Source organism: Chelonoidis abingdonii, chromosome 1 (genome assembly GCF_003597395.2).
Source record: "Chelonoidis abingdonii isolate Lonesome George chromosome 1, CheloAbing_2.0, whole genome shotgun sequence".
NCBI classification, from domain to species: Eukaryota; Metazoa; Chordata; order Testudines; family Testudinidae; genus Chelonoidis; species Chelonoidis abingdonii.
Genome location: NC_133769.1, coordinates 74,290,906 through 74,315,978, shown reverse-complemented (window position 1 = coordinate 74,315,978; position 25,073 = coordinate 74,290,906). Strand labels below are relative to the sequence as shown.

At 45.0% G+C, this 25,073-nt stretch overlaps 1 protein-coding gene across 13 annotated transcripts in view; it reads left to right on the top strand.

The window, feature by feature from the left end:
• The window catches only part of OSBPL8 (oxysterol binding protein like 8), a 217,522-nt gene that overhangs the window by 158,238 nt on the left and 34,211 nt on the right, over positions 1 to 25,073 (top strand). For 12 of the 13 annotated variants that reach the window (XM_075066678.1, XM_075066671.1, XM_075066673.1 and 9 more), the window contains 5 exons: positions 1,288 to 1,368; positions 3,437 to 3,538; positions 5,175 to 5,378; positions 13,841 to 13,925; positions 17,092 to 17,263. In XM_075066678.1, coding sequence (XP_074922779.1) covers positions 1,288 to 1,368; positions 3,437 to 3,538; positions 5,175 to 5,378; positions 13,841 to 13,925; positions 17,092 to 17,263 — 644 coding nt within the window. The remainder of the gene's footprint in view (positions 1 to 1,287; positions 1,369 to 3,436; positions 3,539 to 5,174; positions 5,379 to 13,840; positions 13,926 to 17,091; positions 17,264 to 25,073) is intronic. The other variant, XM_075066683.1, reaches the window with a different exon arrangement.

The following is a 25,073-nucleotide window of genomic DNA, read 5'->3' as shown; positions in this document are numbered from 1 at the left end:
GTCCCACTCTCCAGTCTGGTGGCACTTGGGTGCTCTGCTGAGATATCTTGATCTTCTGGAGTTTGTAGGAGAGGGAAAAGCAGTGACTGAACTCTTCTTGAGCAATCGTAGTCCATTGACTCATGAAACAGATTTAAGTCTAGTATAGTCTGAAGAGGTTGCATGAAGAGTTGAGCTCCTCCCAATTTTCAGTTCCTGTGGTCCACCTTTCAGCCAAATAGAGCATTTAAAAAAAAAAAAAAGAACAAAACCATTCAGCCAGAGATGACTCGTTTCTGCCAATAGGGTCGGGGGTGGGAGGAGATTTAGGGCAACCGGCTTCAGCAGTGTTACTGAATATGCTCAATCTGTGTGAGCATGCTCAGTAGAAGCCATATAGAAAAGGGGGAGGGGGAGAATGTGACACCCCCCCCCCCTTCCCCTGTGCTTCCCTGCCCTCCGCAACAAATTTATTACATGTAGTTGAGCTGTTTCTGGAGGATTCACTTGCAGGCTCTTTCAGTCCTTAAAGTAACTGACAAAAGCAGGGGTCTCAAACTCAGTTTACCTTAGGGCCAGTGCCAGTCCTCAAATCCTCCCAGTGGGCCAATAATGTCACTGAAGATGGTGTTCAGAAAAGAAAACATTTATATTGTATTTTTTATTTCGAATTTCTTAGAAATAATAAAGCTGTCATACAATGTTATACAATTCTTCGCCTGCCAGAGTGTTTTTAATGCTTTCCAGACACCTGGCAGCGCTTCAATTCTGTCAGTTTTTTTATGTTTGGCCTCAATAACGGAGCAGTTGACACTTTCAGGTTTGTAGCAAGGTGTGCATGAGATAGCTGTGTTCGGTATTTTGACTTGTTTATATTCATTGTGGAGAAAAGTGATGTTGCCTCCATGGCTGACTGCATGGCGCCTAGTGATGCTACTCTGTCCCTCTCCCCCAGCCAACAGGAGCTGTGGGGTGAGGGTGGCGGGAGGCGGTACCTGCAGCAGACATTGCTGGCAACGTGTCTGCATGTGCCCCTCCTCCGCGGGCCTTAGTGGGGAGGTTCTTGGGCCGCAGATGGCCCGCAGGCCAGGACTTTGAGAACCCGGGACAAAAGTATAACTCTGTACATAGTTTTTGAATGAACCACGTTGTGAGAAATTGATTTTTATTGAAGGAAATGAAAGGAAATGGTGAAGAGCTATAGAAATATCTGTGCACATCACTGTTTTTGTCTGAGTGAAACATTATCCTAATGTGTCCAGGTATCTATCAACAATATTTATTTATTCTTTATTTTGTAAATTTCAGTCTGAATCCAAGCTTTACAATGGCTCTGATAAGGACATCTCCTCTACTTCAAGCAAGCTCACAAAAAAGGAGTCTCTTAAGGTGTGTCACTTTCCAAAATAATTTAACAGCTTGAAATTTGACCTTCCAGTCAGCCCTCAGAAGCTAAATAGGGATAAGATCTCTCAGGTAGAGCCCTGCATGGGATTTTTTTTTTTAATCGAGCTCCCATCCTGCCCCGCAATACCCTCTCCCTCATTGTTTTTGCATTTTTTATTCTGCTCCCACCTGCAAAAACCTTAGATCCCACAAGAGAGACAAATTCCTCCACGCTACTAAAAAAAATTTCGATTAATATATTGTACACCTCTACCTCGATATAACGCTGTCCTTGGGAGCCAAAAAATCTTACCGCGTTATAGGTGAAACAGCATTATATCGAACTTGCTTTGATCCACCAGTGTGTGCAGCCCCCCTCCCCCCGAGCACTGCTTTATGGTGTTATATCCATATTCATGTTATATCAGGTTGCGTTATATCAAGATAGAGGTGTGTATATATAAAAAATATTCAGACACAATTTTTACTACTAAAAGAAAAAAACAAATATTGCTTAAACCTTGTAAAAAAAATACTTTTAACTCCTGTCGTCATAGACATCAAATCTTTCTATCTCTTCCTTAATTTTAAGTATTAAAAGCTTTATTTAAAAAAGAAGAAAAACATGCTCTACATTGCTGAATTTCTGTTTGACAAACTGATGAGAGATTTAATGTTTCCCTGCAAATTACTGCAGTCTGGTTTTGTTTATGTCCATCAAATCCTGCCCACAACAAAGTACAGTTTACCTGCTCCTGCTATTATGGCAGCGGGCCCTTTGGGACCTGTGGGTTCCCAGTCCTGCTGCTGTGCTCCACTCTAAGGAATATCTAAGACCATTGCCTCATGATGATGCTAAGGTGACTTTGTGTTTCTGTGGTGCAGTCTTTAGGATCACGTGTAAAATGGGAAGAGTGCCACTTGTTGAATCACCAACACTGTCTTGTGGTACCAATGTTTTCCTTGTTGGTGTTTTCTCCATATAGTGACAAGATCAGACCCTACAAAGTTTAAAATCACTGCCAAAGGTGTTTAGCACAGAATTTTTCAGCTTGGAGTCGAAACCAAAAAATCTTCTTTAAAAAAAAAAAAAAAAATTGATTTGAACCCAGAACAATCTTTTTCCTAACTTTTCAACAGATTTGTTTTGACTCAACCAAAATATTGTCAACTTGAAAATAAATTTTTTGTCTTTATTTGTTTTCAGTTTTTGTTTCAATTTGGTGGTTTGAATATTTCACCCTTTTTTATATATAAATTGGCCAGATTTTGAAATTGAACTGTTCATTTTGAAATGAAAAGTGAAAACAAAGTAGTCCAAGATGAAACATTTCAAAATGGTCAAAAAGAAACATTTCAACTCTTGAACATCTTTTTTTTTCAACTGAAACTATTTGCCAAATTTCAAATAGTCTTGGGTCCTGAAAAATGCAATGATGAAAAAGCAATTCATTGAAGAAACTTTACCCAACTCTTGAGGTATTATAGCCACAGACCGTAAAGTGATCGGCCACTGTGAGAGGAAAATGGCATCACTGAATTTCTACTGGAAAAGAAAATAAATCAAAAGTAAATACTTTCATATCCCTCTTTCATTATTTTTCAATATAATGAACATTTAAACATGCATACCTCTCCTAAACCCAAAATCTGCACCATCGTGCCAGTATATGAGAACTTGAAATTGACTACTAATTGATTATAAATAAAAGTAAAACTGACTGGTCTACTTGCCTTTCTGATAAGGAGCAATGAAATAAACAATAAAATAGTTAAAATAAGTGACTTCAGTTATTTAAAAAAAAATTTAAGGTGATGTTTGTAACATTTTTTTAATTTGACATTAGAAGTGACTTGTCTTGAAACTGAGCAGGGAAAAGTCTTGTTTGTTCAAGACAAACATTCTTCCACATTTTAGAGCTGCTTCTTTGTCTATATTGTTATAGGTTGAGCTTTGCACCTTACAATTTTCTTGAGTTTTGTTAGTTGCAATGGTTTTTTTATTGCTCTGACTTGCTTTTTCCCTGTGATTTAAAATAGTTTTACCATCTTCTATATTTGTTAATTACAGGTTCAAAAGAAAAATTACAGAGAAGAGAAGAAGAGAGCGACGAAAGAATTGCTTAGCACAATCACAGACCCATCAGTTATTGTTATGGCTGACTGGCTGAAGGTCAGAGCTTGAGTGTGAAACCTGAGTTGAAGTTGTAGTAGCTACCTGGTGTTTGCCTTCTTAAATAGAAAAGGCTCAGAATCTTAGTGGATTGCTGATTAATGTTTTCCAACTAGCAGAGCATCTATTAATTGCAACCCAGAGGCTCCATGCTTGAATCCTAGGGGATAACTGAGGAACCTGGCTGTTACTTACTGCAGTCGCCATAGTGACATTGATCTAATATGTACAGCAACTAATTTACAAAACTTGTTGGGGTTATGGGTTTTTTTGTACTTGTTGATTTTATACTTGATCATAGAGAATTCCTGAATTTCTGTTAGAAGTCACAAAAGGAAGGTCAGTAATCGTCTTAGGTATTTTAACACAAGTTCCTTCTTGCACATCTCTTCCTATTTTTTTCTCTTTCCTCCCATATGAAATAGCTATAATCCTAGAAGCTTATTTCCACACAAGGGATGAGAAGTTCATCTGTCCCAAACAGTGGGCAGTACCACTAGTGACAGGACATTGCAAAAGCAGTGTGGGTACTTTCACAGAGATTAAACTAAATGGCTTATCCATAAGAGGTAATATTTACCCTGCTCATGGAAAAGCCTTAGTAAATAGAAAGATTAAATCAATACTATGGAGGTCAACAAATTGGTGTTTGGTCAGCCTGATAGGGAGGTATAAGTTCTAGAGTGACCAGATCTTAATCACAAACATCCAGACCCCAGACATTCAAATCCAAAGAACCTAAGAACTCTTGGTGGTGCACAAGAGGAGGTGCTCTTTCAGGTAGCCAGTGACCCAAGTCAGATCTGGAATTTTTATATATCTATAGATTGGTTGGAAATACCTTGATTTCTATTCAAAATCAAGTATTAAGAACTCTGAGACCTGTTATGACCTACCATCACTAATAGTATGTCTGCACAAAAAAGAAAAACATATTGCTGGCCAGTGCCAGCTGACTTGGGCAGGGGCTGCAGGAATATTTCATTGCTATGTAGACTTCTGGGTTCAGGCTGGAGCCCAGGCTCTAGGACCCTCTGACGTGGAAGAATCCCAGAGCTTGGGTTCCATCCTGAGCCCAGAAGTCTGCACAGCAACAAAACAGCGCTGCAGCCCGAGCCCCGTGAGCCTGAGCCGGCTGGCATGGGCCAGCCCTGGGTTTTTCTTTGTGGGGAGGAAAACCTTAAGGAGGCAATTGCATTCTGTACCAACTGTATCTTTTGAGTTGCATTCATAGCAATTCTATTCAAAGTCTATTATAGTAAACCCATATGTCATGAATAATATTGCTAATGGTAAAATACGCTCTGGCCGTGGACACTCCTGGGGAATCCAGAAGGAATCAGGTATCCAGAAATACTTCCAGATTTTGAACCAATGTGTACATCGCTTGCATAACAAGGGTAATACTCACCAGCCCTGGAAGGAGGAATCTGCATCTAAACATGTTTCTGCCACAAGGAAGGAGAGAACACTGTTATAGAATCAACGGACTTACTTTATTTTGGGTAGAACTGTCTATTGACTTGGACTCAATTTTCCTTTCAGCGGGAGGGAGATGACTTTAAAATTTATTTTTGACTTTATGATATTTATTTTTAATTGTCATGAACTAAACTCAATTGTTAATATTTTGTAGATTCGTGGTACATTGAAAAGCTGGACCAAACTGTGGTGTGTGCTGAAACCAGGAGTATTGCTCATTTACAAAACCCCCAAAAATGGCCAGTGGGTGGGAACAGTGCTCCTGAATGCTTGTGAACTCATTGAGCGGCCTTCCAAAAAAGATGGCTTTTGTTTCAAACTTTTCCATCCCTTGGAGCAGTCCATCTGGGCTGTTAAGGTTAGTGAACATCCATTCTTTAAGAAGACATTGCAGAATGTGTCTGTGTTCCCAACATTGAGTAGAAGCAGCCTTACATTTAAGAGGCAATACACGTTTCTGTATAGTCATCAGTGTTATGTCTTCTAGCTATTCTTAATTTAATTCTGTGTTAGTACAGTGTCTACTGCTGTTCTTTTCATCCAGAAAAGTAACTATGTGACCTCTGTGATTTATACTGGGTAGATCACATGTTGGTTACATGAACAGATTAATCTTTAGGGGAGCCCTTCGAAATAAATAGGATGCTATAATCTTTGCTGAAGAGCATACACTGTGTTTCATGTAATGTCTTGCTGAAAAGTCTTTCATTTAGTATTTATAAATAGCTATTTCATTTCTTTAGATTTGATACTTGAGTAAATTAATAACTGTATACAAAAGCACTTGTTCTAATTACTTTTGTGCACAGCAATAATGATGAAGACCATGTATGTATTTGAAGCTTACATATGATTCTGTATCTTAAAACATAGTGGTGGTGGTCATTTGAACAGTATCAGCGGGGTAGCTGTGTTAGTCTGGATCTGTAAAAGCAGCAGAGAATCCTGTGGCACCTTATAGACTAACAGAAACCCATTTATCCAACCCTTCCTTAACAAGCTTTCCACATTTCCCGAACAACTTGGACTCGAGGGCCAGAAGCGGGCACTCTCTCCTGTGGACACTAGATGGCGGTGTATCATCACATTTTTCCCATTCTCTGGTTTATCCAGAGTTTTTTGATGATCTGATCTGGCCCTGGTCCCAGTTAGACTGAATAAACAGAGTTCTACTGTGTTACCTTATCTCCTAACAGCCCTAATAATGGATGAGGAATTTATTATACTCTCTGCATTCTGCATCTGACACACACATGCAAAGTACCTGTGCAGCTGTTTCATGTCATGTTTCATTGGTGATGAAAATGGTAACTTTCTTCTTCATTAAGTTCAGGCAGTTAAAGTAACATTTATTCCAAGGAACTGTTATCTGTTTGGAATCTTATCTTATCTCTTAGTATGAATATTAGGGTTTTTTCAAATTGATTGTAGATTTACTTTAGTCTAAAACCACTTACCCTACCAATTTCTCATTGTTTGTTTGCTGCACAGTGATTTTCCCCATTCCTTTCCTAGCTATATATATTTTGTGGTTAATGTGACTTAAAAGTTGAATACTTTATATGCATCTACATCATGAAAGTTGTTAACAGCTGTTTGACTAGGGTGACCTAGCTATGCAGAAGATGACAAATCAGTCTTAGGCTGAGATCTGCATAAATCAAGCCTATATTTCGTAATTGCTTGAACATTATTAAAAGTAGATCAAATTTTAAATCTGAATAAGTCAATATTGTCCATTTTCAACGTGCTGAGGGCTATTGTGGCATTTGTTCGTTCTGATATGGCTATGTACAGTAGATTTATTAGTTTTAGTTAGAAGTTCTTGTTAAAATGAAGTCGTCTTCCCTGTCCTATCTCCCCCCATCAGTAACAGCAATCTGCTAGTGAAACTATAGATCCTCTGGGAGGCAAGCTTTCATAAGGATAGCAGCTGGTAACTTTACTCTCCAATAAGCTTTCACCATTAGGTTCACAAGAGAAAAAGCTTGTTTTTCAACAAAGAACAAGAACGTAAGAATGACTATACTGGGTCAGACCAAAGGTCTATCTAGTCTAATATCCTGTCTTCCGACAGTGGCCAATGCTAAGTGCCTCAGAGGGAATGAACAGAACAGGAAATCATCAAGTGATCCATCTCCTGTTTCCCATTGCAAACTTCTGGCAAACAGAGGCTAGGGACACCATCTCTGCCAATCCTGGCTAATAGCTATTGATGGACGTATCCTCCGTGAATTTATCTAGGATTTTTGGAAACCTGTTATAGTCTTGGCCTTCACAACATCCTCTCACAAAGGGTTCCACAGGTTGACTGTGTGTTCTGTGAAGAACTCCTTCCTTTTGTTTGTTTTAAACCTGCTGCCTATTAATTTCATTTGGTGACCCCTAGTTCTTGTGTTATGAGGAGTAAATAACACTTCTTTATTTACTTTCTCCACACCAGCCATGATTATTTATAGGCCTCTATCATATCTCCCCTTAGTCATCTCTTTTCCAAGATGAAAAATCCCAGTCTTTTTAATCTCTCCTCATTTGGCAGCCATTCCATACCCCTAATAATTTGTTGCCCTTTTCTGAACCTTTTCCAATTCTAATTCATCTTTTTTGAGCTGGGACGACCACATGTGCATGCAGTATTCAACATGTGGGCGTACCGTGATTTATATAGAGGCAATATAATATTTTCTGTCTTATCTATCCCTTTCTGAATGATTCCCAACATTCTATCATCCAGTTAGGGAACAGGAACAATACAGTGTAACTTCTCACTGATTGCAACTAACCAACACATCTGCAATAGTGAATATCAAAGACTCTCAAAACTATTTGCAATCAATCAGTACGTTTTTAAAAAGTTTCTAAGTTTTTCAGAAAACTGATACATTATAGAAAATCATGATTTACAAGCAATTATTCCATTATCAAAAAAGTTGATTTGTTCAGTTATTCACTGCAAATTACTCATTCAGTTTTACTCATTGTACTTTGCCTGAGCATCTAAGCATATCACCACCTTTTTCATACCAACAGTCAGTCTTTATCCCTGAACGATAGTAGTCTGGTACAGAGTAATTAATGTATCTAGTATAACCCAAATTAGAGTCCAGTTAACTTGTCTCACTGACAGACTTCTGGCCTCAAACTGTAGTCTTGCCACCTTAAGATTTTACACATTACCACAATATCCTTCCCCTTAGTTAAGGCACTTTCTAGATCACATACTCATATTGCTCATAACATCTAGGATCTGTGGTGATCTATACTTGGAGGATTGACAGTTCTTCTTGCATAAAAAACTGTGGTTTCTTTCACAGTCTGACTGGTAACTCCCTATCTTATAATGTCCTTCTTGCCAAAAATACTCTTCATAGACCTGCCAATACCTTTTGTCTCAATTCTGAGCACTTTCCCTTGGGGGACAATTCTTGTTTTTAATCTCTGTAATAGGCGTTCAGAAATTTCTGGCTATGGTTGAGACTAGCACTAGCCTGTGTACATTGTTTCTTTAACACTGGCTGTTCCATATTATAGCTTCTAAAAGTCACTGTCGTCGTCTTTGAGTGATTGTTATATTCCACTGTGGTTTACACATGTGCATCAAGCACCCAGAGCTGGAGAATTTGCAAGTAATGTCCATCGGGTCTCATGTGCACCCTGGCTCACCTCATGCCTCCATCTGAGGAGATAAAGGGTGGGGCATACCGACTGTCTCTCCTGTTACTTCTCACCACGTCGTGGTCTGCTTCGGAACCTCCAGTGTCTGTAGCTTCAGCTTCATCCTAAAAAATAAGAATTAGATTTAGCTTTGTAAATAGTTTTAACAATTTTTACAGTTTGATAGAGTTTGTATCCCTACCTCCTCTAAAACCCTCCTCAGTACTGCCTCCAGGGGCCACTTTCATGAGAATATTCTTAAACAAGAGATGGACTCCCTATTGGGGCGAGAAGCGATAGAACACGTCCCTTCTCAATACCAAGGGAGCAGGTTTTACTCAACTTACTTCCTGGTACCCCAAAAAAGGGTAGTTGGAGACAGTCCTCGACCACTGCCATTTCGATCACATCGTTTGCAAGCTCAGATTTCACATGGTCATGTTGGCATCTACAATCCCATGTTTAAACCAATCTCAGCTTGGTTTAACATAGACTTGTTGCATTTCCTCTCCACATTGAGGGGGAGGCGAACTGGATAATAAATTCAGACTGATCGGGGTTTTGACCAGTTCAGGATGCTACAGCTCTGGGGTCCTAGTCTGGGAAGCTGGTGGTTATTTTGGCTGTAACCTCTCTTTTGTTGGTTTATGCAGTGGCTGGTCAGAGAGCCTGCATGTAATTGCAGCTGGGTGTGTCCCTACCTGTATGTATGCTGGAGGAAGTGTAGGACCAGGAGCAGGTCTGCAGCTTGTCACAGCAGCACACTGTGAAAAGAGGCTGTTGAGTCAGAGGGCTCAGTGGTACCCCAGTTCCAGGTGGCGCCCCGGGGGAACTCCTCACATCCCCTCCCAGGGTGATGCTCTGCTTCTTCCTTTGTCGGATCAGTTCGATTATGCCTTTCCTCTGCTACTGTTTCTACCACGAGTTTTATGCAAAATCTGGCAGGGCAGAGGTCATCTCGATTGTCCCTTACTGTCCCCCATAGTTCTAGTTTGCCACCCTCCTACACATGTCATCCCAGCTACCAATCATCCTCCCAGTGTTTCCTGAGCTCCTGACCCATTGGAACAGCAAGATTGAGCACCCTGATTTGCGTCCATTCCACCTCAAGGCTTGATATTTGGATGGGTATCGTTAGAATGTTCAGTTGGAGAGTGAACCTAACCCAGCCTTGAGAGACATTCTTTCTAATATTAAGAAGGATTCTATTAGAAGATATTACTCCTGAGAGGATTCTATGCCATATAATCACATCAGTTTCAATTGTTTTACAAGTAGCAACTATTTCAGAAGGTGTCTTTCCTTGATATCTGTGAAATGGCCGCTTGAGGCGCTGTTCATGCATTTGCAAGACATTATGCCCAGGTGCAGGACTCCTCTGCTGATACTTCCTTTGGGACTGCAATCCTCTACTCAGGTCCAGCGTCTACATCAGGGGTCTCAAACACGCAGCCCACGGGGCTATTTCCTGTGGCCCGTCAAGTGGCCCACGCCGCTTACCCCCACCCCGGACCTATCTCCAGGCCAGGGGTGGGCAAACTACAGCCTCAGGATTGCCCCCCTCGAGCCGCTGCCACCCTGGAAACTGAAGCCCTCCTGCACCCCAGCCCCCTGCCCTGAGCCCCCTGCCTGAACCTAAACCCCCTACTGCACCCCAACTCCCTACCCTGAGCCCTCTGCCTGCACCCCACACCCCAACACTCTGCCCTGAGCACTCTGCCTGCACCCCACACCCCTTCTGCACCTCAACTCCCTACCCTGAGCCCCTGCCAAGCCCCTCATGCACTCTCTGGGGGCAGGGAGGGGGTGGAGTTGGGATGGAGACTTCAGGAAAGAGGCTGGAATGGGGGCAGGGAAGGGGTGGGAAGAGGTGAGGCCTAATGGAAGGGGTAAGTGGGGACAGGGCCAGGGGCGACGAGGAGTGTGTGTGTCAGTGATGCGACCCTCAGGCCAATGAACTAGCCCTCATGTGGCCCTCGTGGTCATTTGAGTTTGAGACCCCTGGTCTACATCCTCACACCTTCCTCCTACTTCAGTAGTGCTTGTGAGTCACCCATGGTGTAATACAATAGGAACCATCACTCGAAGAAGAGGAGGAAGTTACTGACCTGTAATAGAGGTTCTTCGAGCTGTATGGGTCCCGCTCTGTATTTCATTTCCCTCCCTCTTTCCTCTCTGTTTTGGATCTTCTCTGATTTGCAGGAGAGAGAGAACTGGAGAGATGGTGGACTGCCCCACCCTTTATGCCCTCAGATGGAGGCTCTAAGTGAGCCAGGACACATGCATGGACCAACTGACCTATTTTCAAATTCTCCAGCTCCGGGCGCATAGTGCACATGCATAACCCACAATGGAATACAGACGGAGACTGTACATTTCTAAAAAAGTCCATTACAGGCCACTAACTTCCTCTTCACTTGCTTTTGTTCAAAACTTCTTGCTTTTACGTTCCTTCTTCTAATTTACCAGTTTCCCATTAGATTCATTGGTTGAAGTCCACCCCCCAACACCCAAACAGGTTTTCTTGTCAATTAGGCTGATTAACAGTAGATTTAACATAGCCTCCAACCATGAATACAAACCCCTTTACCTATCGGTTGTCTTAAAATTCCTCTAAAGATACCTATGTAGAGTGTGCACTTGAGTAGTGTTTTCAGTCTTTTATCCTCAAAGCACACTTGACAGAATATAAATATCTGTAGGAATAGCACTGTTTAAAAATTCCAGCTGTTTAAAACATTTGTTTAGAGTTTATTTATGTCTGTCAAGCGATTAAAAAAATTAATTGTGATTCATTGCACTGTTAATAATATAATACAATTTATTTAAATAGTTTTGGATGTTTTCTACATTTTCAATATATTGATTTCAATTACAAAACAGAATACGAAGTGTACCATGCTCATTTAATATTTATTTTTATTACAAATATTTGCGCTGAAAAAAAAATATTTTTCAATTCACCTTATACAAGTATTGTAGTGCAATCTCTTTATCCTGAATGTTGAACTTACAAATATAGAATTAAGTACAAAAAAAAAACTGCCTTCAAAAATAAAATAATGTAAAACTTTAGAGCCTGCAAGTCCACTTAGTCCTACTTCTTGTTCAGCTAATCACTCAGACAAACAAGTTTGTTTACATTTGCAAGTGATAATGCTGCCTGCTTCTTGTTTACAATGTCACCTGAAAGTGAGAACAGGCATTCGCATGGCATTGTTGTAGCCAGCGTTGCAAGATATTTGTGCCATATGCACTAAATATTCATATGTCCCTTCATGCTTCAACCGTGCATTCATGCTGATAAGGGGTTCTGCTTGATAACCATCCAAAGCAGTGTGGACGGCGCATGTTCATTTTCATCATCTGAGTCAGATGCCACCAGAAGAAAGGTTGATTTTCTCTTTTGGTCGTTCGGGTTCTGTAATTTTCACATCTGAGACTTCTGAAAGCATGCTCTACACCTCATCCCTTTCAGATTTTGGAAGGCACTTCAGATTTTTAAACTTTGGGTCGAGTGATGTAGGTATCTTTAGAAATCTCGCATTGGTACCTTGTCTGTGTTTTGTCAGATCTATAGTGAAAGTGTTCTTAAAACAAACAACATGTGCTGGGTCATTATTTGAGACTGATATAACGTGAAATATATGGCAGAATTCAGGTAAAACAGAGTAGGAGAACATACAGTTCTCCCCCAAGGAGTTCAGTCAGAAATTTAATTAATGCATTTTTTTTAACGAGTATCATTAGCATGGAAGCATATCCTCTGGAATGGTGGCCAAAGCATGAAGGGGAATACAAATATTTAGCATATCTGGCATGTAAATACCTTGCATTGCTGGCTACAGAAGTGCCATGCAAATGCCTGTTCTCACTTTCAGGTGACATTGTAAACAGGAAGCGGCCAGCATTATCTCCCATAAATGTAAACAAACTTGTTTGTCTTAGCAATTGGCTAGACAAGAAGTAGGACTGAGTGGACTTGTAGGCTCTAAAGTTTTACGTTGTTTTGTTTTTGAGCGTAGTTATGTAACAAAAAAAATCTATATTTGTAGGTTGCACTTACATGATAAAGTACTTGTATGAAGTGAATTGAAAAATACTCTTGTTTGCCATTTTTGCAGCGCAAATATTTGCAATAAAAAAGAATAAAGTGAGTACGTCAACTTTGTATACTGTGTTGTAATTGAAATCAATATATTTAAATGTAGAAAAACATTCAAAAATATTTACTAAATTTCAATTGGTATTCTATTGTTTAACAGTGCAATTAAAACTGCAATTAATCACGATTAATTTTTGTAATCGCGATTGGTTTTTTTGAGTTAATCGCATGAGTTAACTGCGATTAATCAACAGCCCTAAATTTAATTTGAGATTTACATCTGGAGCTTTGCATCCTTTGCCATCACTTCCTGTTTGAAGACAGAGTGGCACACTCTCCTACTGATTCCTCTTGCTGAAGGCACTTGGAATCTACAGTGAGGGGAGTCATAGAAGTACCTAGGACAGTTAGGAACCTTGCCACCTACTCATAAGCCTGGTTCTATGAGGGGAGGAAGGTACCTCCACCGTAACTTCACTTCAGGGAGGAGGTAAGGAAACAGGGTAAAAGCACACAGGGTGCTGCTGACAGACCAGGTCATAGAAGTTATTTGCCACAGCCAACTAAAGCCTCCTGTTTATTCCAATTTATTTTTTTAAAATTAATCTGAAGACCTTTCTCTTTAAAGTGTGGTTCTCAACTCAACCCCATTTAAAATAAGTGTCTGAAGAGGAAAATCCAGTGAAAGGAGGCGACTCGTCTACAGAACCATATCTTCATTAGTTGTTGCTGTGAGTGACAGTAGAGCTTTCTGCATTGTAATCAGGGGCAGCTCCAGGCCCCAGCACGCCAAGTGCGTGCTTGGGGCGGCATGCTGTGGGGGCGCTCTGCTGGTCGCCGGGAGGGTGGCAGGCAGGCAGCTTTCGGCAGCATGCCTGCGGAGGGTCCGCTGGAGCCGCGAGACCAGCGACCGGCAGAGCGCCCCCCGCGGCATGCCGCCGTGTTTGAGGCGTCTAAATGTCTAGAGCTGCCCCTGATTGTAATTAGCTTGTTGTTATAGCAAACAAGCATGAAACAGCTGATTCAAAATAATGCCTACGATTGTATTCATATATTTCTAGGGTCCTAAAGGTGAAGCGGTTGGTTCTATAACTCAACCATTACCCGGCAGTTATTTGATCATCCGAGCAGCTTCAGAATCAGATGGTAAGTAAATTTCTTGTTTAGTTTTTATTTTTCATTTTTAAAGTGCTTGCTTATTAGAGATTCAAATTATTCCATTTCTCTTGTACAGTGTGTAACAGCATCATATTTGCAGATCCGTAGTTCAGTTGAACGTGCTTTTTATTAACCCAATATATTAGATAGCTATAATGCAAGCATTTTTATTTCATATCATGAAATAACTTTGCAAAATTTTAGTAGTTATAAATTTTGACTCCTTTGAACAAACATTTGAGCCTACTTAAGAGACTAACAAAAACTGTCTTGTAGAAGAGATGTTGGTCCAGATTAAAGGCCAAATATCTTGGAAGATTCTAAATTAGAAAGAATTTCAGAAGACTACTGTGTAACTTTGGTGAGCAGCTGCTATTCAGCTGCACTAGTTAATTAACTTAGCACTGCAGTATACATTTTATACAGGTCTTATTGTTGAAAGGGTTATGGCCAACTTAAAATCTAGTAAATTTCAAGAAATGAATGAAAGGTAATTTCATGACATAGTTGTCCTAAGTTTGCTTTCAGTTTATTTGGTTTTATGATCAAATTCTTATTTTTCAAAATGCTTTTTGCTCCCTTTTTGCTCTTGAAAGACCCCAGAAAATTAACCAAACATGGGAAATAGTAAAGGTGGCTATACATAAAGTATTACAGTGAAAAAAACACAGATTTTTCTGTGATCTTTCAACTATAATCTTTGGTCTAGTCTATTAGAGTTCTTTGGGTGTATCAACAAAACAGACAGAAAACAGAGGAGCAATAAATGGTCAGTTTTCAAGATGGCAAAAAGTTAATGACTGAGCGCCCCAAGGTTCTGTTCTAGGACTGGTTGGTGGTTGATCCCTTTTTCAAAGCATTACCAAATTGAAGGGCAGATTTTGCATATGACAGAATTATTTACGTTAGCCAAAACTAGAGAAGGCTGTAGGGAACAGCAGAGAAATCTAATAAAGTTAGGTGACAAAGCACAATAGCAGATAAAGGTCATTGTTGTGAATGGAGAAATGGTACATTGGCAGGAATAATTTGAACTAATCAAACATTAGCTGGGGTCTGAATTATTTAGTCGGGGGAAAAGGTTGGTGTTATTGTGGACCACATGGTAAAAACGTTTCCTCGGTATAATTGTAAAGTTAAAACGTAAGTATGTATAAAGAATGGAATGTCTGAACTGGACATTTGCTGATGTGTTTTTGTAAGAAGATGCCTTTAAGAAAGTACTGAAGTTTTACATATTCATAGTAAGGAACAAAAATATTGCAAACAGGGAAGGAGAATTCAGTACAATTGACACTCCATGTTTGAAAGTTGAGTGTATTGTGGTTTGATAGAACAGAGAAATACTAGAGAGCAAAATAAATGCTTTCAATATAGTAACATTTTCTAACTGCTTAAAGTGCATATTAGGTCAGGGGAGCAGGAGGATGTTGTCCTTCTGAATGAGGTGGAAGGTTGGAGATGAAGAGTGACTGTCTGCATCCATTGACAGGCAAAGAAGGGAGGTGGCAGTCTGCCTCTATCAGGGAAAAGGTATATCTGCTGTGGCTTCTTCGGTTAAAACTAAGGCTAAGATTTTGTCTCGGTTACTTTTTGTTTGTTAAAAATTCATGGAAGCCCATGACCTGTCCATGACTCTTACTAAAAATAACTGTGACAAAATGGGGAAGGCGGGGGGGTCCATCGCCTGTTGAAACGGATCTTTAATGGTCCATGGCTGGGCAGATAGTTACCGGTACCAGTGAAAATTCAGGTTCAATTTGCTCAATGCACAGCAACTTATTTGAGAGAGAATCACACAAGCAATAAAAGGTTATGTAATACATCCTCCTAATAAGCCTTAATTCCCCAAGCATAAACCCTCAGTAACTATCTTGGCCCTACACCGTATCCTGACTGGCAAACAAAGCAGGTAGAGCTACCAGTCCTAGATAGAGACTTCTCTTCTCTTCTCTTCTCTTCTCTTTTCAAGTACTTGGTTACTCCGAGGCCCTCTGGTTCAAAAGTCCCACAAAAGTACCCTGTAGCAGGGTGTTGGCTACCCTAAGACCCTCTATTTTACAGCGTCACAGACCTGTTCAGATGTTAATTGGAAAGCTAACTAACTAACTAACTCTGCATGTATGGTATCCTTAACATTTATACCCGTTGCTCTGAAAGGAGTCAAGTCCCAGAAATATGCCCTGTGGGTGTTTCATTACTGTTTTTTCTAATTAACATTTTAAAGGGGACTGCAAAATAGACAGAGTCCAAAGATCAGTTGACGTTTACCCTCTCATCAATCACTCACTTGAGCTCTTAGTGTGGTGCCATCGTAAAGGGTCATTTTGACCCTGGTCATTCAGTACCAAGCTCACTGATGGCATGTCTTCTGCGTTTTCTTTACTTTTGTGAGCTGGCCATCGGCTGACATGACCAGAGTTCCAAGCTGAAACACACACACAGATAGAGCCTCTTAACAATTCAAGTGCAATTTCAGCACACTCAGTAAATTTCCATGCAAACAGTCTGATGTTAAGAGAGCCCTGCTCCCAGAATCCTCTAGTCAGTTCAAACATACCAAGCCATACAATACTCATGTTGACCACATTCATTCATATCAATCACAGTAATTCACAATAATAGTTTGGCACCATTCTAACATCACCCATCGCTGCTCTCGCTCGCAGCGGCTGGGAGCTGTAGAATCTCCACCACCTCACAGAGGTTTGGAGCTCTGGGGCCGGTGGCTCGGACCTGCAGGGCCCCCACTGTGGCTCAGAGCTCTGGGGTTGGCAGCTGAGAGCTCTGGGGCCCCCACTGGCTGACAGCTCCGGCCCTGGGTCTGAAGCAGAAAATGTCACAGAGGTCTCTGGAAGTCATGGATTCTGTGACCTCTGTGACATAATCATAGCCTTAGTTATAATGTTCTGGTCTATGACCTTGCCAGTCCTACCTTGGAGTCCCTTTCACATCTAGACAGGGAGTAAGTTATTTTTATATTTTAGGTCTGGAATAATATTAAAATCCAAGTCACCTAACATTTGTGGAGTAAGTGTGCATTTATTATTCTAGTATGTGCCTTTCAAAGGTAAGGTATGAGGGGGCCCTAAATAACTCATCATTGTGAAATGAACAATATAAAATTCCATTACTAACAAGCATCTATCTTTAGGCAGGTGTTGGATGGATGCTTTGGAACTGGCTTTGAAATGTTCTGGTCTGCTTAAACGTACGATGATTAGAGAAGGTAAAGAGCATGACTTGAACTCTTCAGCAGAGAGCGCACAGGTTTCTCTCTATGGCTTATTGCGTGCTAACAACTTACACAGTGCAGAAAGCTTTCCGTAAGTAATCAAACCCTTAATTTTATTCTTATAAGAAAGTTACTAAAACTGATGTAAAACTCTTAAGTCACTTAGGCAGATCTTTGAATCTGAAATGGTAATATCAAAGTGGAAACCTTAAGACTGGAATTCCTTTTGCCTCTTAATGCCCCTTAAAGGTCTGTAATTATGTATTTTTTTAAAACGTAACATTTAAACTGTGCAGATGTGGGTTCTTTACTTGATGATCTTCAAGTAGCCCTGCTTATTCTTTCTTACGGGTACTGTGTTTCCTTATGGTGCCTTGTGGTAGAACCATCTTCTAGCAGTATTAGCTGAGGCACTCTTGTGCTTCCCTCTCACCCCCCAATGTCACACCATACCAAAGGCAAGGCTGTATAGAGGGCGGAACACACTCACCACCTCAGTCCCTTCCAACCACATGCCACAAACATGTGTGACCCTCTCTGGTCTCTTCAGAGCTGGGGTTTTTTTCTTCTTAGATAGTTACTGTTAGCTGTTGATTTAGTCAGTGTTTCTTTTTCAGTTCTGTGATATGGTAGAAGTGAAGAAGTTGGGTTTTAAGAGGTGCATTTCCTGCCTAACTGTCTTCCCGGTACACAACGACCTTGTGCAGTGCCTTAAGTGCTTGGGAGAAAGACATTTGTCTTTTGATTGTTTGATTTGTAGGACCTTTGCTCCCAGAGCCCACAAGGACAGGGAGACTTACCTGCAGCACCTACTGTGGAAAAAAGCTTTCAAAGCCAGATCCTCTGGTTCTGAGCAATCCTCCAATCCAAGGTTGCAGAGGCCAGTCTCTGCCTCTGTTGTTCCCTCCAACAAAGGACCAAAGGATTCCAAGAGGCCACATCCTGAGTTGGGACCAGACCCAATCCCTGCAGCTTCCTCAGTTAAGATTCTGAGGTGACACATGACCAAACTGAGGGTGACGTGATCGGATAACACTGCCCAGTTCCGGAAGAGAGGCAAAGACAGTTGATCCACCCTTACTGGTGCCATACTTTGTGCCTCATACCTTTCTAATCCTGAAGGAACTCATGTGGTGGTAGGACTAGGATCAGCTTCAAAGCCCACTTACACATGTAGGAAGATGGAGTCCATTGGTGTGCCAGAACCAGGGTAGGTAGTGCCTTTGGTGCTGACAGTAATGACACTGAAGAGAGAGGGTCATAAAGACAAAGCGGCCACAGTGAGCAATTCTGGTTCCTGGCACAGGCATCAGCTGTCAGATTCATCTGATTCAGATCAGGGCACTGCGGCTGCAAAACGCAGACTTGTTCAGCCTTTTGCGTCAGTAGCAAGGGAGATGGACTTGCATGTAACACTGGTTCTTCTTCGAGTGCTTGCTCATATCCATTCCAGTAGGTGTGCGCGCGCCGCGTGCACGTTTGTCGGAGACTTTTACCCTAGCAACACTCGGTGGGCCGGCAGGGCGTCCCCTGGAGTGGTGCCGTCATGGCGCCTGATATATACCCCTGCCGGCCTGACTGCTCCTCAGTTCCTTCTTACCGCCCGTGTCGGTCGTTGGAACTGTGGAGCACAGACTATCTGTTCTCCACCTCCCTAGCATTCACTCGTATCCTCTTGAATTTTGTATATAGTTGAACTTTTAAATAGTAGTTAGTAGATATTTTGTTGTTTAATTGTTGTAAATGAGCGTGTAGTGATCTGCGGTAGCCCGTTCCACCCCTGCACCGGGCCCATGCCCGGGTCGCCGGCTTCAAACCGGCGTGTGTGGTGCGTCGTCCGTGCCATAGGCTATCCGCACGGTTCTTGTCTCAAGTGCTTGGGCGAATCCCACCTGACAGACAGGTGCAAGATTTGTAAGGCGTTCAAGCCCCGGACCAAGAGAGAGCGGGACGTTCGCCTAAAGCAGTTTCTCATGGAGGCAGAGCTCACTCCACCGTCCTCGGCACCGCCCGCGGCACCGGGAACAAGCGCCTCCTCGGCACCGCATCATACGCCCTCGAAGAAGACACCTAAACAGTCTCCGGTACCAGATCCTGGTCGGCACCGCTCGCGCTCTCCGAGAGGCAAGAAGCGTAAGCCTCCTGCGGCCGCTACGCCAGCCCCGCAGTCAGAGTGCTTGACTGCAGCAGACCGCCCGGCACCGACTCCTTCTGCCGCAGCCTCGAGTCTGTTGCACCATTGATTCCGGCCTCGGAAGGGCCGTCGAGTCTGGTGCCTATTGGCTCCCCGGCGCGTGCCGTGGTCGAACTCATTGTGCCTTCCACCCCGGAGACGTTCTCAGCCGCACGAGACCTCATTGCGATGACGGAACCTGAGCTGCCTCGACCCCCGGCACCGCCGGTGCGGGTTGCACAATCTCTGGGCAAGCCGGCTCTTGTGAGACCTTCTTCACTTGGTACCGTGGGACTCCGTCGTTCCCGGTCCAGGTCCCGCAGACGGTCCCGATCTCATCATCGCTCCGGATCCCGCGGCCGCTCGCAGTCCCGGTACCGTTCCCCTTCAAGGTACCGGACGTACTCGCGGTACCGCTCGCAGTCCCGATCGCCGTCCAGGCATTACCGGCACCGTTCCCGATCTCGGCACCGCTCCCGGCACTGCATGTCACGTAGTAGATCTCGGCACGGAGGCTCCCGGCACCAGTCGACCTCCCAGCACCGCACGTCTCGCAGCCGATCTCGGCACGGCGGCTCTCGGCACCGGTCGACCTCCCGGCACCGCGCTGGTAGCAGGTCCCGGTCGCATTCACGGCACCAGCGGGACTCCCGGTACCGCTCCCCGGCGCCACGCGGACACGACTCACCTGGCCGCAGAGAAAATCCTCACATGCTCTCGGCCCCGCCGTGGCCATCCCGCCAGCCATCCGTTTCCTCCCACGCCGACTCGGCGTCTTATTGGGAGTCAGACAATCAAGGCCCTCAGCAGTGGCCCTTTTGGACTCCGTGGGCTTACCACCAGAGCCACGGTAGCCACCAGCCACCGCCTCGCTCTGTTCCCTCCGACCGAAGGGCACCTGAGTCCACGATAAGCAGACCACCTCCAGAAACTGTGGAGCAGCTTCCTGCCCAGGACACGGCCCAACTTGAACAAGCCGCGCACGCCCCACAGGACCAAGAGTCTCTACAAGACCCTTTGGTCCCGGGAGTCTCGTCCTCTTCTTCCCCGGATGAGGCTGTGGTGGGAACATCTACATCAGGGCCGCCACCTATTGACCTCAGGGCTCACCAGGACCTACTACGCCGGGTTGCCTTAAACATAAACTTACCTGTAGAGGAAGTCCCCGAGGTGGATGACCCGGTGGTCAGTATCCTCTCGGCGGAGACCCCAACTCGGGTAGCGCTCCCCTTCATTCGTTCCATCCAGGCACGAGCCGATGCAATCTGGCAGACCCCGGCTTCGGTGCCTCCCACGGCTAAAGGGGTTGAGCGCAAATACATGGTCCCGTCCACAGGGTACGAATACCTCTATGTCCACTCTCCACCTTGCTCGTTGGTGGTTCAATCCGTCAACGAGCGAGAGCGGCATGGCCAACAAGCCCCTGCGCCCAAGTCTAGAGAGGCCAGGCGCATGGACCTCCTGGGCAGGAAGATCTACTCTGCTGGGGGTCTCCAGCTCAGAATCGCCAATCAACAGGCCCTACTGAGCCGTTACAACTTTAACACTTGGGAGGCAGTGGGCAAATTTGCTGAACTTGTTCCACAGGACTCCCGCCAAGAGTTCTCGGCGCTCCTGGCGGAGGGAAAAAAGGTGGCAAGGACCTCACACTGCGGATAAGACCGGTGGGCGGGCGAGTAGACCTCCATGAAGGACAATATCAAATTACAGAAGCAAACTGTGTGCCGAGGCAAAAAGCAAACCAGGCGTCATTTTTGCGGTGCCACCTGCCCTGCCATGTTCGTCCAACGACGATCCCACCGACGGTGTCTACCCCCACCCGCCTCAACTAGAGGCTGTGCCTCGGCCGGAAAAAAACACAGCAATTACATGACAAGACATTCCTCCAAGTCACGCCGAGGAATCGTGGAAATCCAAACCTGGGCAGGTAAAACCGGGAATAGGCTAGGACCTGCCGTCCGTAAGACCGCCTAGTGTGCGCGGGAATGGGGCTTAGCACACGCTCCGTCTGCAAACCACCCTGCGGAGACCTTCATGAAACACTGAGCTTTTGAAAAGTGCGCTCACAATGACGAGCACGTACCAGATTTCTCCAAGGATCCACCTCAGTTCTTTATTGTACAGCCACTTAACCGGGACTGTCGCCGCTATCTTCGCGCCCTGCTTTGTCACCTCAGCTACACAATGGGCTTCAAGACGCGTGGGCTCTATCACTCGAAGGCAAAAGGTGGAACGCGTGGCTACGGCGCCGATGCTACTCAGTTATCTTATCGACCAGCCAGACCCCGCCTTCCCACCCTCCCTCCTCGTCCCTCTTGAGGGACCCCTCTCACGAGCAACTCCTCCTACAGGAAGTTTCAAAGCTCCTCGCATTGGGAGCCATAGAGGAGGTTCCAGAGACCATGAGTGGCAGAGGTTTCTATTCCAGATACTTCCTGATTCCCAAGGCGAAAGGCGGCCTCCGCCCCATCATAGACCTGCGAGCTCTGAACAAGTACATCAGGAAGCTCAAGTTCCGCATGGTATGCCTGGGAAACATCATTCCTTCCCTCAATCCCAGAGATTGGTACGCTGCTCTCGACATGAGGGACGCATATTTTCATATCGCGATCTACCCACCACACAGGAGGTTTCTTCATTTCGTAGTGAACCGTCATCACTACCAGTTTGCGGTTCTGCCCTTCGGCATCTCTTCGGCCCCTCGAGTTTTTACCAAGTGTATGGCAGTAGTAGCGGCCTACCTCCGTCGTCGTCACATTCATGTCTTTTCCTACCTCAACGACTGGCTGATTCGAGGAGCTTCCGAGGCCCAGGTGACCGCGCACGTACAGTTCATCAAAGATCTGTTCTCTCGTCTAGGGTTAATCATCAGTCTAGACAAATCCATCCTGCTCCCTACGCAGGAAATAGAATTCATAGGAGCGCTGCTGGACTCGAATCGAGCAACAGCCAGCTTGCCTCCTCAAAGGTTCAGATCGATAGTTTCTCTCGTTCAGGGGCTCCAAGCCTTCCCCACTACCACCGTCCGCACCGCCCTCGCTCTCCTCGGTCACGTGGCTGCGTGCACTTTTGTGACAAAGCACGCGAGACTCCGCATGCGCCCTCTGCAACTCTGGCTCGGCTCCGTTTATCGGCCACGCAGGGATGCCCTGGACATGATAATCACAATACCATCACGCGTGCTGGGATCCCTCAACTGGTGGCTGGACCCTGTCCTGGTGTGTGCCGGTCGGCCGTTCCATCCGCCTCAACCCTCACTATCCCTTACTACGGATGCTTCCTCTCTGGGGTGGGGCGCGCACCTGGGCCATCTGCGGACGCAAGGTCTTTGGTCCTTGCCGGAACTCCAGCTCCACATCAATGTCCACGAACTAAGGGCGGTCCGGTTGGCGTGCCAGGCGTTTCGCAAACAGCTACAGGGCCGTTGTGTTGCCATCTTCACGGGCAACACAACGGCCATGTATTACATAAACAAGCAAGGAGGAACATGCTCTTCTCCTCTTTGCCACAAGGCAATGCAACTGTGGGAATTTTGTATAGCCCAGTCAATAGACTTGATAGCCTCCTTCCTCCCGGGGGTCCAGAACACTCTAGCGAACCGCCTGAGCCGCTCGTTCCTGACACACGAATGGTCCATCCGTCAGGACATCCTGTTTTCTGTTTTCCGGAAGTGGGGCTTTCCCCAGATAGACCTCTTCGCCTCCAAGGAGAACAGGAAGTGCCAGATGTTCTGCTCCCTGCAGGGTCGCTCCCCAGGCTCCCTCTTGGACGCCTTCCTCATTCCCTGGAGAGAGTGTCTCCTGTATGCGTTTCCACCTTTCCCCTTAATCCACGGGGTCCTGCTCAAGCTGCGCAGGGACAAGGCCAAGCTGATCCTGATCGCTCCGGCATGGCCGAGACAACATTGGTACACCATGCTGCTCGACCTGTCCCTAGCGCCTCCAATCTCACTACCTCTCCACCCGGACCTTATAACGCAGGACTTCGGCAGGCTTCGTCACCCAGACCTCCCGTCCCTACACCTGACAGCGTGGCTTCTGTCTGGTTAAACGAGTCTGAGCGCCAGTGCTCCAATGAGGTTCAGCAGGTCCTTTTGGGTAGCAGGAAACCTTCTACGCGGGCAACCTATCTCGCAAAGTGGAAGCGATTCTCATTCTGGTGTGCACAGCGTTCCCTGGTCCCTAATGCCGTTCCAGTCTCTGTCGTCCTGGACTACTTGTTGTATCTCAAAGGCCAGGGCCTAGCCCTCTCTTCCATTAGGGTCCATCTAGCCGCAATCTCCACCTTCCACCCTGGAGATTCTGGTACTTCCACCTTTTCACACCCTATCGTTTCCAGATTCCTTAAGGGGTTGGAGAGACTCTACCCTCCGGTTAAGCCTCCTTCCCCTACGTGGGATCTAGACCTGGTTCCTGTCTGAACTCATGGGCCCCCTCTTTCAGAGCGTTAGCAACCCTGCTCGTTGCTCTATCTGTCATCGGGAAAACGCCTGTTCTGATAGCTTATCACCTCGCCAGACGGGTGTCTGAGCTCCGTGCATTGGTCGCAGACCCTCCCTTAACAGCCACCTTTCACAAAGAACAAGGTGCAGCTACGACCACACCTGCAGCTCTCCTCCGAAGGTTGTCTCGCCCTAGTCATCTTAATCATAGATATTTTTCTGCCGGATCTTCTTCCGAAGCCTGCACACACCCGCGAGACCAAGCGCTACACACCCCTGGATTGTCCCGCCGGGCCGCTCGTGTCTACATCAGCAGGACTAAAAAGCTTCAACCTGCCCCAATTATTCATAGCAGTGGCGGAGCGTATGAAAGGTCCCTCATAATTCAACAGCGAATTTCATCGTGGGTAACATCTTGGTATCCGGACGGCTATGATTGGCCTCACGTCCAATATGGCCGGATCACTCGCCCATCACCTCCGGCTCAAGCCCTTTGCTGCTTCCTGCCAGGTCCCATCCAAGACATAACCGGGCGGCTACCTAGTCTACCGGCATACCTTTACATCGCACTAATGCGCTGGTTGACCAATCTAGAGACGATGCCGCCCTCGTTCAGCGGTATTGCTCTCCGCAACGTCCCACTGCCGACCCCACGGCACTAGAAAAGGCTTGGGAATCACCTACTGGAACTGGATATGGAGCAAGCACGTCTGAAAGAAAGACGGTTACTCACCTTGTAACTGTTTCTTCGAGATGTGTGCTCCATACCATTCCAAACCCGCCCTCCTTTCCTCTGTCGAATAGCCGCAAGAAGAACTGAGCGGGCGTCGGGGCCGGCAGGGGTATATATCAGGCGCCATGACGGTGCCACTCCAGGGGGCGCCCTGCCGGCCCACCGAGTGTTGCTAGGGTAAAAGTCTCCGACAAACATGCACGCGGCGCGCGCACGCCTACTGGAATGGATATGAGCAACACATCTCGAAGAACAACAGTTACAAAGGTGAGTAACCGTCTTATTTGATATTGTCTCAATCTTCAGATCTGTAGTTTGTTCCCATTTTGGCTCCCATTTTGGTTCCATCTACATCCTCAGTTCCAGAGAGTTCAATCATCATGGCAGCCTAGGTTCACCTTTTGATGCCGCTGCACATGTCTGATCCAAGAGTGAAATGCAAGAGATCTTAGAGGAGGCATGTTTCCCCAACTCGAAGATCATCATCTTTTCCCCTGTCAGGAAGAGGAGGCTAGAGGGCATCAAGGTCCCTTGCACAGATCCTCTTATGCTCT